The sequence below is a fragment of the Podarcis melisellensis genome (genome assembly GCF_964234715.1).
Source record: "Podarcis melisellensis genome assembly, chromosome: 15".
Taxonomy (NCBI): Eukaryota; Metazoa; Chordata; class Lepidosauria; order Squamata; family Lacertidae; genus Podarcis; species Podarcis melisellensis.
In genome coordinates, this window is record NC_138532.1 from 35,947,945 (window position 1) to 35,967,676 (window position 19,732).

The window sequence follows — 19,732 nt, forward strand, 5'->3', positions numbered from 1 at the left end:
ACCGACCGAGTAACAACCAGCCAGCTATTTCACTGGGACCACTTATATAATGCTTCCATCAAGTCCAAGAACATAAGATCACCCGCTGTTTTCCAGCTTTGCAAGCATATCAAAGAAGAAAGAGAAGCATGCCTTATAGGAAAGAGGCCTTCCAGAAAACTTATCATCACATGGGATGCCAACCAAGCAGTGTAAAGAATGAATTAGATAAAATAATCAGTTACTCACTTGATCTTCAGGCTTGCAAGCATGGTTTTGTCAATCCTGGAAAAGATGAGGGATGGGAGGGAGAGAATGTTAAGCAGATTGTTCTTCTTGTTACTTTTATTGGTAAGATACCCCTCATTTCCTGCATTTTTTGGCCGAAAAGCAGGCCCCGTGGTGTGTATTCCGACAACACACCTACAAGGGCAGGAAATGGGGATGGGTCCTCAATTCATCATCCTAAAAATAAAATAAAATAAAATCAAGATTTGAGGGTTGTTTAAAGATCCAGTTTCTAGTTCATAGAAGCAATGGGATATGAATGAAAAATATGGCAAGAACTGAAAGCAACCATCTCGCAAGCTTGATGTTCGGAAGAAATGGATAGGATTTCCAAGGATGCAGAAAGCAAGGCTTTAATGCCCTATACAGTCTTTTCCCCTCCCCCACCTACTCATGACTAGAGGAGTGAACATTAACAATGCCCCAAAGGTAGGGTGGCCACCCAGTTTTCAAAAATCTTAAATCAATAGGGGTGAAATCCTGCCTGGGTGTAAATCTCATTTAAATTCTGCGCTTACTTCAAAGGAAGCATCTATAGGATTGCATTGTTGCAGAGTGCCCCCTACAGTTCTTTACTCAGAAAGCTATCCCATAATATTCAGTCGAGTCAACTCCCAGTGGCTGTGTGTGTGTGTGTGTGTGTGTGTGTGTGTGTGTGTGTAGGTGTAGGACTGCAGTCTTAAATTAGTTAACACAGAGTATAGGGATGCGGGTGGCGCTGTGGGTTAAACTACAGAGCCTAGGACTTGCTGATCAGAAGGCCGGTGGTTCGAATCCCCGTGACGGGGTGAGCTCCCATTGCTCGGTCCCTGCTCCTGCCAACCTAGCAGTTTGAAAGCACGTTAAAGTGCAAGTAGATAAATAGGTACCGCTCCGGCGGGAAGGTAGACAGCATTTCCGTGTGCTGCTCTGGTTCGCCAGAAGCAGCTTAGTCATGCTGGCCACATGACCCGGAAGCTGTATGCCGGCTCCCTCGGCCAATAAAGCAAGATGAGCGCCCCAACCCCAGAGTCAGCCACGACTGGACCTAATGGTCAGAGGTCCCTTTACCTTTACAGGTGAATAGAAAGAAAACATTCTAGGGCAACCCAGTCAGATGGGCAAGTTATAATTGTTGTTGCTGCTGCTGCTGCTTCTAGGGTAAGGAAACCTGTGGCCCTCCAAATGTTGCTGGACTCCAATCCCATCATCATTGACCATTGGCTTTGCTGGCTGGGGATGATGGGAGTTGGAATCCAGTAACTTCTGCTAAGCCACAGGTAGCTTTCGGGGAGAAAATCAGTCCAGTTCACATTTCAAGCCAAAACTACCAAATCTGCACTTTCCAAACAGCTGTCCTTCAAACTTTGCACTTCTCTGAATTTTACAATGCCGTTCTCCGGCCAAGTAACGCATGCAAAACATGCATATACTGGGGTATAAAGTGTGCCTGTAAATGCATATATCTGTGCAAAATAGCAACATTCTGTATAGCAGGGAACACTGCTTTGCCCAAAACAAAAATGTATATTAGGCAAAATGGAATACCTGCATGTGTTGTTAGTAGCAATTTGCACTAAAGTATTGATGATTTTTCATGAGGACTTCTTTTTAAGAGGGGAGGGGCACAGACTGGTGTGGAAATGTGAAGAAGTAGACTTAAGGTTGGAGAGAATAGTAATAGATAGATTTCCTCATCCAGCCCAGTTTCTCCAGCCCATTTTAGATATTGTGTTGCATGTCTCCTAGCAGCGAGATATGAGAGGCCTTTGCTTTCCTATGTGAGAAATAAAGCAGAAGGCCTCTGAGGTTTTTTGTGGGGTTTTTTAAAAACCATACCTGTGGGTGGTTGGCTCTGAGTCCTTGTATTAAAATAGATTTTTAAAAAATCTGCTCCTCCAATAAATTGGCAGCACCTTTTACTCAAAGCTGTTGTGTTTTTTTTAACACAAACACATAAACACAAAAATAAAAATGATCTAACCAGGCTGCAATGATGTTCCTGGCTCCTTTGAGACCCATTTAAGATGGACACCATCCCTACATTTTGTTGTAACATATTGCATTATTTCGCTACGCACCGTTGCTGGTTTTCCTGGTTTTTAAAATGGCTTTCGAGACTGTGTGTGTCTGTGTGTGCATGGTGAGAGAATCCTTGTTGGATGAGCCTTTTTATAGATGAAAATGAGCTCAGAGAGTTGTAGAGAGAACAAGGCTGTTGCCCTCCTTATGAAACAAAGAAGCAAATGAAAGATTTATCGTGCAAAATTACAGTTTAGATTTCACAGCAGTGGACCTGTGAGTTGGCGGGTGGGGATATCTGCTACCAGTTGCTGTTTCTTCACCCGAGAAAACCTAGATCACCCACAGGAAGCCAGAGTTTCACTCTGACCAAGCTGATGGGAAGGGAGGGGTTGTTTTTCAACAACAGACCTGACGGAGGTGGCCTGCAAATGCACAAAGTCTTTTGCAGGTGGCCCAGAAGAGTCACACTAAGGCCATACATTTAAAGCCACTTTAAACAGCCATGGCTTCCCCACCAAAGAATTATGGGAACTGCCACATGTTATAGGTCCTAAGGGTTGTGAGGTCCAGTGCTGGGGGCCTTCTGGTGGTTCCCTCATTGCGAGAAGTGAGGTTACAGGGAACCAGACAGAGGGTCTTCTTGATAGTGGCACCCACCCTGTGGAACACCCTCCCTTCAGATGTGAAGGAAATAAGCAACTATCCTATCTTTAAAAGACATCTGAAGGCAGCCCTGTTTAGGGAAGTTTTTAATATTTAATGCTGTACTGTTTTTAACATTTGATTGAGAGCCACCCAAAGTGGCTGGGGAGACTCAGCCAGATGGGCGGGGTATAAATAATAAATTATTATTATTATTATTATTATTATTATTATTATTATTATTATTACTATTATTATTATTATTATTCCTGCCACAGAGCTATACAATTCCCAGAGTTCCCTAGGAAGAGGTTAAACCGCTCTGAGAATTGTAGCTTGGGAGGATGGCAAAGGACAGCTGAATGCTATTTTCCGTATTGGTTCAAGAAGCACAGATCAAGTAGTTTCTCGTAAAAATGCAAGCGAAACTGAATCTTTCTCCAATGAGGCTGAATGCAGGAAGATCCCAGAGAGAGAAGTCACTTCGTCATAACTTAAACTAAGGAATTTGCTGCACTACCACAAGATGCAGCAATGGGCACCGACATGGATAGCTTTAAAAGGCGAGTCAGCAAATGCATGGGTGATGAGACTATCTATGGCTGCTTGCCACAATGGCTATGTAGTAGCTCCACTACCAGAGACAGCATGTCTTCAAGCACCAATTTCTGGGGGGCATGGATTGGGAGCGGGGTTACTCACCCGGAGTCTTCTCCCAGGCATCTATTTGTGAGAAAAGTATGCTGGGGTATATCTAGCAGGGCTTTTGATTTGACCCGGAAGAACTCTTGGCATTGTCCTTATGGGGGCTACGTAGACCAAAGAGCCAACTCTAGTGTATGGGCCAGTGGGCTTCATCACAGGTGGTTGGTTCCCATTGGGATTGTTAGGTTGGGAGGCAGGGAGGCCAACAGTAGGTGGCACCCGAGACAATGGCAAGCACAGCCAACTCATTGTCCCCACCCTCCTCCTCCCTGCTGGGTTTTACAAAGGCAACACTGAGACTTAAGGAGGAGAGAAATGACCGCCGGCTGGTTGGAAGTAAGGAGGTGGGCAGATAGGGGTAGCTAAGCACCTCCACTGTCTTGTGCATTCCCTGTCCTGTGCAGGCCCAGAAATCAATGCTAAAAGCATCAAATTTCTCACGGTAATGGGTGTGACCAACCACTCCACCCAGACAAAAGCACATTTAGCAAGATAGCCAAGATAAGAGCTGTTCTGCCAACCGCTTCCTTTTCAGTAAACACACAGAGACAGACTTTCCTGTACTTGAACTCAGCACTCGAGAATACTGTGCATTTGCAGCCAACCCGCTGATTCATAGGTCTGAGCTACTCTGGCACAAGTTCCCATGCTGATGGTTGCTTTTTTTCACTCCTCCCCTTCCCTTAGTTTAGTGACTGTTCGTTTTATATATTTCTAGGTCATCTATTAATGCAAAAGCATTCTCCAGGCAGATTACATGCAAAAGATAAAATACAAGATAAAGGACTGCAGTAGTGGAGTGGTCTGTTTTCTTTTTTTTTTTTAAGTGCAGGGACTCATCATGACTACTAAACAGCCAGCCTGAAATACGAACCTCTTCAAAGAAAAGGAAAGACGTATCCAGACCCGGCTTGATCATTTTCCTCATTCCCTAACTTCCTCTGTGCTAATCTCTCAGACAATTGTAAAACTCAGACACATCACCTAGGAAACATAGACAACTGCCTTCTCCTGAGTCAGACCATTGGTCCATGGAGCTCAGTACTGTCTACACTGACTGGTAGCAGCTCTGCAGAATTTCTGACAGGCTCTTCTCACAGCTCTAGATAGCAACTCCAGAGATTGAACTTTTGCATGCAAAGAAATTGATGGCATGGTTTGTAGCCAACATGCAAGAAAGTAGTGGTGACCTTCTCATGTTCATTGGCAAATGGGTGGGCCGGCTCCAATGGTGGAAGGGGCTTAAGTCACTGTGAGCAAGACCCTTTCTGTCTCTGTCTCTTTCTCTGTGTCCCTATAGTTCCTTCTCCTTTTTCCCCAACACGAAATTTTAGGCACATGGAATCAGGCTCTTTCCTTTTTAATAGCATTACAAGATGGAGGCATGACAGGTCATGGGTTGTAACCAATGCTAGTCCTACTCATTGAAGCAGATGGGCATGGCCAACTTGACTCCATTAATTTCACTTGGTCTACTCTGAGTAAAACTTCATTGGATACGACCCTAGGCCTGTTGTCGAAAGACAGGCACACCGAAAGCACAGTGGCTTGAGGTGTATCTGTGATCAAAACTTGTAAGTTTTGCATTTAAAAACAGTCAGTGCCCAAGAAATGTAACTCAAGCTCCTGAGCATTTTGTTTCCTTGGGCAATGAAAGTCTCAGCTCCGTGGCAGAGCATGTCCTTTAGGGGGAAATGTTCAATTAGGGACAGGCAAATCTTCCAGTTTTGGGATTTCTCCATTACACATTTTCACAACTGTATGTTCATTTCACCAAAGCTCCATATCAGTTTGTGAATTATTATTATTATTATTATTATTATTATTATTATTATTATTATTATTATTATTTCAAGTCCTCATGGAAACCCATCAGCATTTGAGAGCAAATCCCTCCTAAAACAACACATTTCTGTCTGCAGTTTTGCCTAACGTGCACTTTTTTTGCAAAGCAGATTTCCCTAACAGAATGCCTTCTTTGTGTGTTATTTTCATGAACATCTCCATTGCACTGCCTTGCACACTCCCCCCTGGTGTATGCATTCACTTGGGCCGAGAAATGCACTGCAAAATTCAGAGAAGTGAGAATGTCGAAGGGCAGGTGTGTTTCCGGTATTGTTCTGGAATGTGAGAATCAGGCAGGTTTGCTTTCAAAAGCGAGCAGAATCAAATTCCTTACCCATCCCCAAGTTCATTTCCCAACATCTCCAGGCAGAGCTGGAGAAAGGACCCCCCCGCGGAGGACCTTAAGGCCCACAAATAACAACACTTTGGAGGTCTTGAGCCGGAAGGTAGTTAGACTGGTCTCACCTAGGGTCAGGGCATTTTCAGTCATGGTCCCCACTTGGTGGAACACTCTCTCACAAGAGACCAGGGCCCTGCAGGATTTGACATCTTTCCACAGGGCCTGCAAGACGGAGCTGATCTGCCTGGCCTTTGGCTTGGACTCAGTCTGACCCTTCTGTTTCCCTCCCCTGATGGTTTTGATTTATGGGCTACTACTAAAATGAGACTGCATTTTAAATTGTATTTTAACCCATATTTTAACCCGTATTTTAATTAACTTTTTTTCTATTACATTTTATTGTAATTTTATTGGTGTTAGCCACCCTGAGCTCGGTTCTGGCTGGGGAGTGCAGGGTATAAAAATTATTATTATTATTATTATTATTATTATTATTATTTATTATTATTATTATTATTATTGCCTAGGTTTCTGGAGTGTCCATGTAAAATCTCCATGCATGGTCATTATTGTGGAACTGTTTCGTCACCCATGAGATTTGGGGTGGGAGGAGACATAGGAATCAGACCATTGGTCAATCTACTTTAGTACTGTCCACACTGGCTGGCAGCAGCTCTCCAAGGTTTCAGGCTTGAATCCCAGCCCTACCTGGAGGTGCTAAGGATCAAACCTGGGACCTCCTGTGTGAGAGGCAGACACTTTGCCACTGAACTATGTGAACTTTCAGGCATTGTCCACGATACAACAGTCATATTTTACCCCCAAAGAATATTGCTGGGCATGACAGGAAGTGGTGGCGATCCTTCTTCTGTTCTTCAGTGATTAAGAAAGAAGGGGGGAAAACCCCTCGGTTATCTTTAAAAAGAGAAGCCAAACAAACATCTGAAAAGTCCCCCCACTGCCCAATATTTGGCTGAGGCTCATCCCTAGTGCAGACAGCAATGTGCCAGATGAGACAAAGCCCAGTTTTGAAATGAGGAAGCTTCTTCTGTTCCTTCTTAAGAAAAACAATGGGGAAGAGGCAGAGGTCAGTGGTAGTTCACCTGCTTTGAATGTAGCCCTTCTCAGGGTCAGTCCCCAGCATCTCCAGGTGGCATGGGGGGGCAGCAGTGGCCGCGGACCCGAGTGCAAATTCTGAAGGGTGCAACTAGACTGCAGCAATCCCAAAGGTGCTGCGAGAGAGGGAGGTTGCTCCCTTTTTTGGCCCAACAATGCATGGCGCAGTTGTCTCCTGGGCAGCCAGGTGGATTGCGAGTGGAGACAGGATGCAGCCGGCCAGGCCTTCCCCTGCTAGAGTGGAGCCCCCTCACAATGCCTGCCCCAGAGTGCTTCTAAAGGCCACTTGTAAGAAACTGCAGGATGGGCAAGTTGCAGTTGCGTGTCAAGACCCCGACACCACCCCTTCGTTGAAGAATAACACACACAAGGACACAGATATTAGGTTAATGTTATTGGGCTAATTTTGGCCACAACTTTACTGATTGCAGAATGTGAGCGGTATTGGCTTAGGCATTGAATGAACCCAACTATATCTGACTTCTGCCCGTTGTGCAGTGAGTCTGGTAAGGGTAAACCACCAGAAGGGGGAGCCCCATCAATGCAAACCAACTCGAGCTCCCCCGGGTGTTCCCATCAGGGTCGTGTCATGGCCCTAGCCCCACCCTGGGCTTCGGACAAGATCCACACCCCCGGATTCCTTTAACGGAATACCTTTAAGCTTGGGGGGGCAGGTGATGGCCACACCTCCCACCAGCTAGCGGATTGGCTGGCTGGTCGCTGACATGGCTGGGATCCCCGGGCAATGTGGGACTTTGTCCCACGCCCCCGGAGGAGAGTGGGTGGCCTCGTGGTCCACCGCAACTCCTCCCCACAGTGAAGTGGAGCGGACCTGTGCTGCCCATAACTAACTACCTTGGCACAGGTAGGCAATGTGGTGCCTTCACAATGTGCTTGGACTCCGGTTCCCATCCGACCTAGTCAACATGGCAAGCTGACAGGGATGGTATTAGTTGCAGGTGTGACATTAACATATGAGAGTGCTGGAGGTGAAATAGTTAAAGAGGTTACCCAATCAGAACCCAGGGGTGGAGTCAGAGGGACTATAAAACCAGCTCTGGGAGGGGCGAAGGGGAGAGTTCATTGGGTGGTTGGTTGGAGTGGGAGTGAATTGGGATAGATTCTGTGGGTAGGGTGAGTTAGTGTAGTGAAATAAGCTGAGTCAGGAACAGTTAGGAGCTGGGAAGACAAGTAAATATCTGAGAGGTGGTTTAGTGAGTGAGAGCAGGTAGCGGAAGTTATAGGTCTGGATAGGCACCCCATGATTGTAATTGACCAATACTGTTTATGAAACCACACGCTTGTTAAACTGCAATAAATAAACAGAAGTCTATGTTCCAATTTAACCCTGACTGGACTCAGTATTGTACCAGGTAGGGCGGTACCTGGGTGGTGGCAGTGAGAAATAAAGTGGTGGCACTGGGATCAATAGATGGTGAAACATCCGGGGACCCTGTGTGATCACCACAGGAGAGCATCGTGTTGGCTTAGGGTCTTCCCATAGGGAGCATAGGGAGATCTGGTTGGCTGCTGTGAGAACAATATGCCAAACTAGATGGACCACTGGCCTGATCCAGTATTAGGGGGGTCAACAAAATTTGGATGGGTCAAGCCTTCCGTAAAAAATCCAAGGATTCGCCCTCCACCCTTTGTTGAAAGAGGTGGGCAGAGTAGCAACCAAAAGCCTTTGCATCACAAAGGCTATCTCTGTGTGTGTGTGTGTGCGCGAGCGCTCAAAGATCAGGGGCTCCTTCCTCTTCCTTCCATCTTCCCTCTTCCAGTGCCAAAGATAAACACTCACAAACGTACGCAGAAAAACCTCGACATCATACAGATTAGGGTAATGTGTGCACATTTGGGCCACGTGGTGTTAAGTCCTCTTGAATGTGAGGATGCATTTCAGATGTGGGTGGGTGTGGGTGTGTGATTGTGCTGGATTTCCTGAGTACAACGCTAGCGCTTCTACCCTGGAGTCCAACCATCTTTGTCACACTGCATTCATTGCCTGTTGCGTTATGGAACGGTGGCTTTTAGATCAGTATATCAGCACATGACACTAAATTTTAAAGAATGGGAAAGAACTGTGTGCTTGAAAACCAGCACAAATTTCATCCTGGGGAAATTGGCGACGCAAAACTCCCACATTTGTCTGGAGCAACAAGGTTGCAAACAGATTTTGTCTGGAAGCAAATAACATGGGAATGAGCGCCATGCTCCCACTAGGTTCCACTGGTTTTCTGTGCCATGTGAAAGATAACTTAAAGTATTGAAATTACTGGGCACAGAAACATTAGGAAAATGGCATAAAGTGCTGTCTGAAAGCTTCTCCGTAATGGGGATATTTGTGAACAGAAATGCAGACAGATTCCCCACCCCCACCCACCAGCACCTAAACCTCTGGTACAGACAACACAAACTAAACACTTTGTCAAAACATACTTTGTTGAGGTTGCGCTTAAGAGCCCCTTTCTGAAATTCTAAACAAATCGTAGAATTACAGACTTGGAAGGGATCCTGAGGATCATCTAGTCCAACCCCTTCAATGCAGGAATATGCAGCTGTCCCATACAGGGATCGAACCTGCAACCTTGGCGTCATCAGCACCACGCTCTAACCCACTGAGCTATCCAGGCTCAGATGGACGCCAGGAAGATCTCCCTCGGCAACCCCAGCTCTGCAAAGTAAATGAAGACAGACCCACCATCCGTAGCCTCCAAAGGAGACGCTCCGCTTCCTCTGAAACATGGTGGCCGCTGCTCCTGGCTCCTGGCACTGTGACCTGCTCTTATTCCTCAGGAGGGCTGCTCGCTCTCTGGCTCGCTCACACCGGGGCCGAACAACCGGGGAGACACATATTTCAAAGGGTGTTTCTTAAACTGCAGCTACATGTTGTATCCTTCTGGCACGTGAAGGAAACCGCTGTGACCACTTCCTGCCCCGAACGCCTCTGCGATTCTCGATTAAGGAGGTGCGGTCCCTCCTCTCTGGGAAATAGCGTGCCCAGTTATTTATTTATTTTCTTTTAAGTGCCATAAAACTTTTTCTTTCTTTCTTTCTTTCTTTCTTTCTTTCTTTCTTTCTTTCTTTCTTTCTTTCTTTCTTTCTTTCTTTCTTTTTTGTCCTCCATCTACTACTCATTCCTTTAACACAGTGGTTTTCAAGCAGTGTGGCGTGGCACCCTGGGGTGCCCTGAATGATGGTCAGGGGTGCCTCAGGCAACACAGGCCTCTGCCCCTCTTTCCTCCCCTCCCTCCTCCGATGCCCTCTCACATTTCTGCCTCCCAAAGGCTTGCACAGCTGTTTATTGCAGCAGCCCTGGCTATAAGCTCTGCAGGTGAATAGTGCCTCTTGTAAACCCCTCTCTTTGGGGTGGGGGGCAGCTTAGAGACCGGGGGGCAGAAGCAGCTGCTTCTCAGAGGACTCCCAAGTAGAGAGGGGAGAGCAGAGGAGACTGAGGGAACACTCAATGAGGGAGGGTGTTCGAAAAAGGGTGAGAGGCTGCCAACTCTGCAGGCAGGGGGTAACATAACTGGGCTCCTCAGCCCAATGGGGTTGTTCCATTTTAAACCCATGACTAATGCACAATTATTACACCAACACTGTTGTAGAATACACCCATGGGAAGGGGGGAGGATACACAAATCTGGAGGGGTCCATTATGAATGTGAAAAATGCTCTGATGTCTGCTGTCCCCATAAGCTTCAGACTCCCAGCTTTTGCCAGGGAGGCTGGGCTCTATGCTTCAACATCTGGAGATCCAAGGGTTTTCCACACCTGCCTAAGACAGCCCCACTGACGCCATGAGAACTCACATCCCTCTTTGCGTGGTTCCATTTCCTGGAAGAAAATTAGTCGACTCCGTGCAAGTAGACTGACCTGACTTCAAAACCCCATTTAAATGTAAATCTTGACCTTCAGCTTTCTCATGAAAGTCTTTTAAATTACTAGCTGCGAGCTGAACAAGATTTCTTTTCTTCTAAGTGCTAAGTTGGTGCCCCTTCCAAGCATCACACATTCCACTTTTTCCATTCCTGCTGCTCATTTTGGCTGCGTGAAGTGCAGCAATATGCACTCTGGCCTCTTCCTTGAAGGACGCTCTGTAGTGGGGGTGGCAGGCTGTTTCATAAGATAAAGGCATCTTCAAAACTCATTTCCATATGAAGCAAGAATCGGCTGAATTTATCCCCATCGAGTGTCCACTGCCTTGTGTCTCAGCTATGAAATGTACCCGGATGACAGAGCAATACCAGATTGAGTGGGCAAGAGCAATAGAGACCTCAGTGGTCAAGAAGGCAGTTTCTGCACTTGCTGTAGAAGGAAGTAAGATGGGGCTAATTGGCCTGACTTCACCCCTGGAGGCACACTCCATTGTCTCTTGGGACAGACGGATGCCACAGGAAGTTTGCAAGAGAAGAAATGAGAACTTTGGAACACTGCAGGTGCTCCAAGCCTGGGAATTAATGTGAAGAGTTAACTTAGTTAAATGGGAATTTAACTGGACCTTTGTCCAGAACCGAGCCATCATCCAATAGCAGATAATGGTCCTCAGTAAATTGCAAAGTACAAACAAACAGATGCCGTCTCCTATGACTTAAAGTGACAGCTATCCATCAAACCCCAAGGATACTGAGTGAAAACTGCTTCCTAGATGTTAAGAGCCCTGGAACATCACGGCAGCCGGACCAGCAGCGTCAAGCTGCCTCAAAGGCAACACAGCTTTAATGAAGGGAATAAACACGAATATCTCAAAGGCAAAAGCGGCAGTAGATTTGCTGCTGCCCAGTGTCAAGGCAGCTTTGGGTCTCCGTCCGTGCCCTCTTAAATCCCTGGCAGAACGGAATGACCTCAGCACAAACCATCTGGGTAACATTTACAGAAAAGATTCTGCCAAGATCGTGGCGGAGGCATCCTCGGTTACAAGAAGCAATGCCCTTTGTGGCTTAGAAGCATCGCCTTCGAAGGCAAAGGACAGACAGCTGTGCCAAACTTTGGGGAATAAGTGGCATGGAAATCTGTGGTGGCTGCTGCCCATTGGGACTGGTAGGTTGGGAGGGAGGGAGCCCAAGAGTAGGTGGCACCAGAGCCAAGTTAGAATCATAGAATCATAGAGTTGGAAGGGACCCCAGGGTCATCTAGCCCAACCCCCTTGCAATGCAGGGATCTCAGCTAAAGCATCCATGACAGATGGCCATCCAACGTCTCCTTAAAAACCTCCAAGGAAGGAGAGGCCACAACCTTGGAAGGGAGACCATTCCACTGCCAAACAGCTCTTACTGTCAGATGTAGGCACCAACTCCTAGAGGCCAAGGCAGTTCTAGTTTGGCCCCTATCTTCTCTGTTGAGTTCTGCAAGGGGCAACAATAAGCTCTAAGGAGGAGGAGGCTGGCAATCAGAGCCGCCCTCTGGGCTGGATGCAAGGAAGAAGACAGACAGTCCCAATGGACCAGCCTCTCTAATACAAGCAGTTGAAATAAATAATAATCAATAAGTTGTAACGAACAGCTGTGCTCAACTCCCCACACACATACACATTTTAAAAATTATTTTCTTGTCTCCTGCCTTTCTTCCATTATGAAACCCACAAGGATGTGCATGGGCCTTCTCGGTAGTGGCACCCGCCTTGTGGAATGCCCTCCCACCAGATGTCAAAGAGAAAAACAACTACCAGACCTTTAGAAGACATCTGAAGGCAGCCCTCTTTAGGGAAGCTTTTAATGTTTGACAGACTATTGTATTTTAATATTCTGTTGGAAGCCGCCCAGAGTGGCTGGGGAAACCCAGCCAGATGGGCGGGGTATAAATTTTATTATTATTATTATTATTATTATTATTATTATTATTATTATTATTAAAGTCCATACATGGTCATCCCCCTAGGCATTCACCATTGGGTCCATCTAGCTCAGCATTGCCTTCTCGGACTGGCAGCAGCTCTCCAGAGCTTCAGGCAGGGAGCATCTCCCAGCCCTGCCTGGAGATGCCAGGGATCAAACCCGGGACCTTCTGTGCACAAGAAAGCTGAGCTACAGCCCTGCCTAGGATGCAAGCAAATCACCAGAAGCAAAGCAGCTTCGAGGCACAGGCAGCACCAGTGCACCTTATGGGCAAATCACATCCCGTTAAGCAGGTTACATAAGATGGCTTATGAAAGAAACAGGTCGCCTGTGAGAGCTAATCTGCCGCAGCCTGGCCACTGCTAATCGAAAGCACCCACAAGTCAAAGAATCATAGAATTGTAGGGGCGGAAGGAAACCCAGGGGTCATCCAGCCTGACCCCCTGCAATGTCCCCGTCACAGAAGACAGTGCAGAGATTCGGAAAGAGAGGTTTGCGCAATTCTCTTTATTGCTAGTGGAGTCAAAGGGTGGGAAGAAGAGTTTGGATTTGGATTTGATATCCGCTTTATCACTACCCTAAGGAGTCTCAAAGCGGCTAACAATCTCCTTTTCCCTTCCTCCCCCACAACAAACACTCTGTGAGGTGAGTGAGGCTGAGAGACTTCAGAGAAGTGTGACTAGCCCAAGGTCACCCAGCAGCTTCATGTGGAGGAGCAGGGAAGCGAACCCAGTTCACCAGGTTACGAATCTACCGCTCTTAACCACTACACCACAATGGGAACGGCCATGCCTTAGAATTCAGTGGTAGGATAAACAATAGCTCTTTGTGTTGGCAGGGAGGTGTTGTGACTCTGCATGCAGAAGTTAAACCGGGGCCAAGATTGACACACACACCCCAAGTTTCCACAACCGTCCTCCTGTGGAAAGAGGGGGGGCAATCCTTTGCTGCTTTCTCCAGAGCGGAAGATTCAGAGATTAAAGAATTCTCACCCCCTTTGCTACATGAGGCGAGGTAGGAATTGCCAGCTCCTGCCCTACCCCACCAGAAGACAAGCAGCAGCACAGCACGCCACAATGCCTCTCTCTCAGTCGGTTAGAGCACGGTGCTGATAACGCCAAGTCTACAGGTTCGATCCCCATACGGGACAAATTCCGGCATTGCAGGGGGTTGGGTGAGATGATCCTCGGGATCCCTTCCAACAATTCTAGGATTCTCTCAGAGAATCAGCAGAAGTGGTGGAGTGAGTGGAGCGCTGCCTCTTGCACTAGGCCAATGCTCTGAGCTCAGGGGTAAGGAATGTCAGAGCTAGGGGCTGAATGTGGCTCTTCAGGCCTTTGCCTCTGGCCCTCGGGAGTCTCCCCGGAATAGACTCCCTCTTGACTCTGCTCCATGCCAGTTCCTTTGCCTGGGGAGGGGGGAAACACAGTCTTAAATTGCAATTATGTGTGGAAGGAGAGATGCGCAGAAGGAAACGTCTGGCTTTTGCATGGCTAGACTGCAGCCTACAGCACAAGGTTTCATCCACTACTGGTGCTGCCTTTGGGGTGATAAAAAATGCTCTGATCCCTGCCTGAGCAGAACAAATCAATAATAATAATAATAATAATAATAATAATAATAATAATAATAATAACAACAGACATTTTGCAATTTGGAGAGTGAAGGGGAAATATGTTGAGAATTGCAGGGCGAGCGAATCATTAATGGGAAGAAGTGTACATCGGGATGAATGTTCAATGAAGACCAATATAATCTAACCCCGTGTAAGGTTCTTGCAAAGCAAATCAGAATGAGTTCCCCGATAAACAGAGACCATACACCTCTCTACCCTTCCTAACCTATTTTTCCTGTTCTCATTTCAAGGGCAGTTTTTCTGTTGTTGTTGGGGTTTTTTTAAAAAAAAAAAATTGTTATATGGCAGAAATGAAAACCAAAGGGAACTGCTCTAATTAACCTGTTAAAGAGGATTCGGCCCCTCAAGAGCAAAGGCAATAAGAGAGTCGGCGTTCCCAAGCCGTCATTTGCAAGCCCTCACCCATCTCCACCACCTGGAAGCCACATAAAATTCTTCGCCGTGAGCCGGTGCCAAACCTAGGTCGACATGAACTAGATCTCTGTGTTGGGCAAAGTCAGATCTCTCAATGCTGTTTGGGCACAGCTGGTGCGTAAATAACGAAGCTTCACGCCACAGCTGGCAAATCTCCATTTGGCTAATTAATGTGTCACTGGTTGGCAGATGAGATGCGCAGAAATACGCCCCCTGCTGGCTGAGCTCATAGCAGCTACTTGTCCTGACTTCCCCTTGTTCTAAAGCGGGGGGGGGGGCACCTCCACCAAGAGACTGCGAGCTACTCACAGAGTTAAAAACTGGCAGTGATCTACCCCCTTTCGGGGAATTCAGGTCAAAGTTGTTGAGCTCTTTTTTTTATCCCAGCCAGGCCAGGAACTCCCTGTCAGGCATTCAGGCCCCAAAAACTTAGATTAAGTTATGATAGAGGACTAACATACCGCCAACATTTCTCTGGTGAAAACAGGGACGTCCCATTCCATAAGAATTATTTTATTATTTATACCCCCCCACACTGGGGTTGCCCCAGCCACTCTGGGCAGCTTCCAATATATATAAACACATAATAAAAATTAAACATTTTAAAAATCCCTATACAGGGCTGCCTTCAGACGGCTCACGGTCCCATAATTCCATACCCTCCAACATTTCTCAAATGAAAATAGGGACGTCCTAAGGAAAAGCAGGACATTTTGGGATCAAATCAGAAACCAAGCTGGCTTCTCTAGATCAGGGACGTCCCTGGAAAATAGGGATGGTCTGGGCTAGTTAGAAGACCAACAATAACACTGACTGGTGCCAGATTCAGAACAGGGAGTTGAGGGGGGGGGAGAAAACACTTCTTTGCAATATTCATCATAGAATTGAGATTTACCTCAAAAGTCATCTATTATTATTTTATTATTAATCACACTTTACACAATTGTCTCAAGTCAATGTCCAGTCAAAAGAGCTGTAGATTTTGTTAGAAAAGAAAAGAAAAAGGCTGGTCAATTTAAAGGAAAACTAGAACAATAGCAAAGACCTATTTATCCAGCTGGAAAAACCAGTTCGAACAAAATGTCTTTAGTTTCTTCTTGGAAGTACAAAGCCCTTGTTTATATCTTGAAGGGCACACTATTCCACAGACAGGGGCAGCCACACTAAAAGCTCTGCTCTGCCTTATTGGGCTTCTGGGATCTGTAACTTGCAGGAGAGAGACTCTGCTACCGACTGCAGGAGAAGGTGGCCTCTCAAGTAACCGGATCCTGAGCTGTATTTGTGACAGCACCTTGAACCTGGCACCCAGTGCGAATCTCGCAAGCAGGGTATCTGCTGTTGACTCTCAAACGCTGGGATTGTTGAAAAATACATACAACAAAAAAATTAATCAATTTGAGTCACGCGACTCAAATTGGATCGACTAGACCCATTTTTAAAAAAGGAAATATTGACTAAAGTCACTTCCGTGGCCACTCCAGGATTAGGGGCCCTGTTCTTAAGCTTCATTTATTTCAGAGTCGATCTGTAATACTGCGCTTTACAATCAGGAAAAGACATTAACTGAAAACAAAAGTTTTGTGTGAACTGAAGAGCATTCCAGAGACAAGGGTTAAGAGCCGCTTTTGAGAGAGGGTGCTGTATTTCTTTTTATCTTTCTCTCTGTGTTGTTATTTAAATTGGTTTTATTTGTCTTATTGTATTGTGAAAAAGCTTTAATAAGATCTTATTTTTTAAAAAAGAATGCACACTTTTTGAGAGATGGGCCTTCCTTTTACATTTCTGGAACGACAAAGTAAATGATGATGTTTTTCCCTTTAATTTTTTTCATAGTATTCTAGAGGTTCTGTTATGTTGCCTCTCTCCCTTGGTTAGTGAGAGTTATTCAATAACAACAGACTATAAACTACTCTTAGACCCGTCAACTGTACTGTTCTCTTCTACGAAGGACTTAGCTTCATCTGAGGATAAATGGATGATAGTACATCTTCTAATGGCTGTCCAGATTATTATTTGTGTATACTGGGTTGGGGGAAGAACTCCAACAGTCGAGGACAGGATCGTAAAACTTTGGGACATAGTGTACATGGTCAAAATACTCAACACGGTCAAGGTTAGAAAGCAATGGCAACAGAGAGACTTTTTATAGCAAAATGTACCAGAGTAATAAAGCTCAAGGAAACATATCACTGTTGGGGTCACCATAACGCAGTGGCGTAGCGTGGGGGGTGCAGGGGCGGCCGGCCGCACCGGGCGCAACATCTGGGGGTTAGGGTTAGGTTAGGGTTAGGGGGCGCAAATCCATGGGTTAGGGAGCACAAATTACTTGCCTTGCCCCGGGTGCTGACAAACCACGCTATGCCACTGCCATAACGCATTCATGCTTATATATTTTACTCTTATTACATAGACAAAACAGCCATTAATTGGGGAAATATATGAGGAATAGAGAGAACATCCTTCACAAAGCTGGTGCCTCCCATGTAGATATCTTTATGCCTCAGTTTTTGCCTGGAAATAGTTTAGAAATGGTTTAAAGCAACGAAGATTTCTATTGCCTATCTCTAAAGCATCAGAGAAAAGCTGGGCACCCTCAATTCTAGACTGGCTGGAAAACATCTGGCATATAGGAATACTAAGAAAACTTGCATTTCATATTAGAGAAAGAGACAAGAGAGCAAGCAAACAAATTCATAGAACTCAATCTTTCTTGCGTTTTGTAATGATTAGGGTCAGTTCAACATAGATCAATATCATTTTTTGACCTATATGAAATATTGTAACATGATTTTAGTTATGTTTGTTTGCATCATTTCCTTTTTTCTGTATTATCCGTTATTTTTCTGCATTCTCTATTACTATTATTATTAACTTTTATTGTTAATATAGTGTATGAACATCAGAAGTGTGGGATGTTATCCATTGGAGCAGTCAAATGCAACATTCCTTGTTTCCCTAGAGTGGACACAGACAGGGGGATGTTACTCCAGCCAGTATAACTTCCTGTTACACCTGGTCTAGAGCATCCTCCCCCTGCATGCGACAAGGTACCTAATGAAAGGTCCAGTCACACAGCCATCTTCCTCCTTTACTCTTTTGTTTCTCTTGGACTGCAAGGCTGGCCCTCAGCCAGCAGCACATGGGATAAATCCCCATATGGGATGAATCCACACCTTTCTCTGTAACTACATGCCTTCAGGGATCATACTGTGAACCGAATGCATAGCTGTCAACTTTCAAATTTGAAAATAAGGGATCAGCAGCCTAAAAATAAGGGATCAGCAGCCTCACCTGTCCCGGGGACAGTCTACGGGATATCTAACAATCCATGATAGCAGCGGGAAACGGCTTTGGAACAAGAGAATTCCCCCCCCCAAAAAAAGGGGAAGGTTGACAGCTATGACTGAATGTGAGTAAACTTCTTGTTACATTTAAGGAAAGACAGTTGTGTCTTTATTCTTTTGAGAGGGATCAAAGGAAATTTACCAGGAATGAATCCAATCTGGGCAAGCCAGACTGGATTGCTCAACTAAAGAGATTCAAGAATGCACACTTATTGAGAGGTGGACTCTTAATGTAATTTTGTACTCTTAATGTAATTTTGCTGTCTGCTGGCTCTCAGCCAGCAGCACATGAGTTCAGTCTCCCTATGAGATGAGCTCACAGTTTATTGTGTAACTATCAAGTAAAGCCTGCCTTTCAGGGATCATATCGAGAACTGAAATGTGAGTAAACTTGTTGCTACTTTACTCAGAAAGACTCTCGTGTCTTTATTCTTTTAGGAGGGATAAAAGGGGACACCAGGAAATAATCTTAACTAAGAGGGATGTGGGTGGCACTGTAGGTTAAACCACAGAGCCTAGGGCTTGCCGATCAGAAGGTCAGCAGTTCGAATCCCCACGACAGGGTGAGCTCCCGTTGCTCGGTCCCTGCTCCTGCCAACCTAGCAGTTCGAAAGCACTTCAAAGTGGAAGTAGATAAATAGGTACTGCTCTGGCGGGAAGGTAAACGGCGTTTCCGTGCACGGCTCTGGTTCCCCAGAAGTGGCTTATTCACGCTGGCCACATGACCCGGAAGCTGTACGCCGGCTCCCTCGGCCAATAAAGCGAGATGATTGCCACAACCCCAGAGTCGTCCGCAACTGGACCTAACGGTCAAGGGTTCCTTTACCTTTACCTTTAAGAGATTCAAACAAATCTACAAACTAGCTTCCTGCTATATAAAGGGAATGGATACTTGACTCACTAGCATGAGTTAGGAAGGATAATATTTGCTTTGAAGGTGACCCGGAAATTGCGGTAACCCAGAATGCGGCAGCTAGACTGGTGACTGGGAGTGGCTGCTGGAGCCACATAACACCGGTCCTGAGAGATCTGCATTGGCTCCCAGTACGTTTCCGAGCACAATTCAAAGTGTTGCTGCTGACCTTTAAAGCCCTAAACGGCCTCGGCCCAGCATACCTGAAAGAGTGTCTCCACCCCCATCATTCAGCCCAGACACTGAGATCCAGCGCTGAGGGCCTTCTGGTGGTTCCCTCACTGCAAAAAGTGAGGTTACGGGAAACCAGGCAGAGGGCCTTCTCGGTAGTGGCACCCACCCTGTGGAACGCCCTCCCATCAGATGTCAAGGAAAGAAGCAGCTATCTTATCTTTAAAAGACATCTGAAGGCAGCCCTGTTCAGGGAAGTTTTTAATATTTAATGCTGTATTGTTTTTAACACTCGATTGGGAGCTGCCCAAAGTGGCCAGGGAAACTCAGCCAGATGGGCGGGGTATAAATAAATTATTATTATTATTATTATTATTATTATTATTATTATTATTATTATTTCCTCTCCTACAGTCCACAACATTCCCACAAGAAGAGCCTGCTGGATCAGGCCAGTGGCCCATCTCGTCCAGCATCCTGTTCTCACAGTGACCAATCAGA

General features: G+C 45.9%; 1 protein-coding gene across 4 annotated transcripts in view; it reads right to left on the reverse strand.

Moving 5' to 3' along the window:
* The window catches only part of RAP1GAP2 (RAP1 GTPase activating protein 2), a 202,092-nt gene that overhangs the window by 156,606 nt on the left and 25,754 nt on the right, over positions 1-19,732 (reverse strand). For 3 of the 4 annotated variants that reach the window (XM_081890329.1, XM_081890334.1, XM_081890337.1), the window contains one exon: positions 229-264. In XM_081890329.1, the coding sequence (XP_081746455.1) occupies positions 229-264 (36 nt within the window). Of the gene's footprint in view, positions 1-228; positions 265-9,620; positions 9,699-19,732 lie in introns of those variants that run through there. The other variant, XM_081890330.1, reaches the window with a different exon arrangement.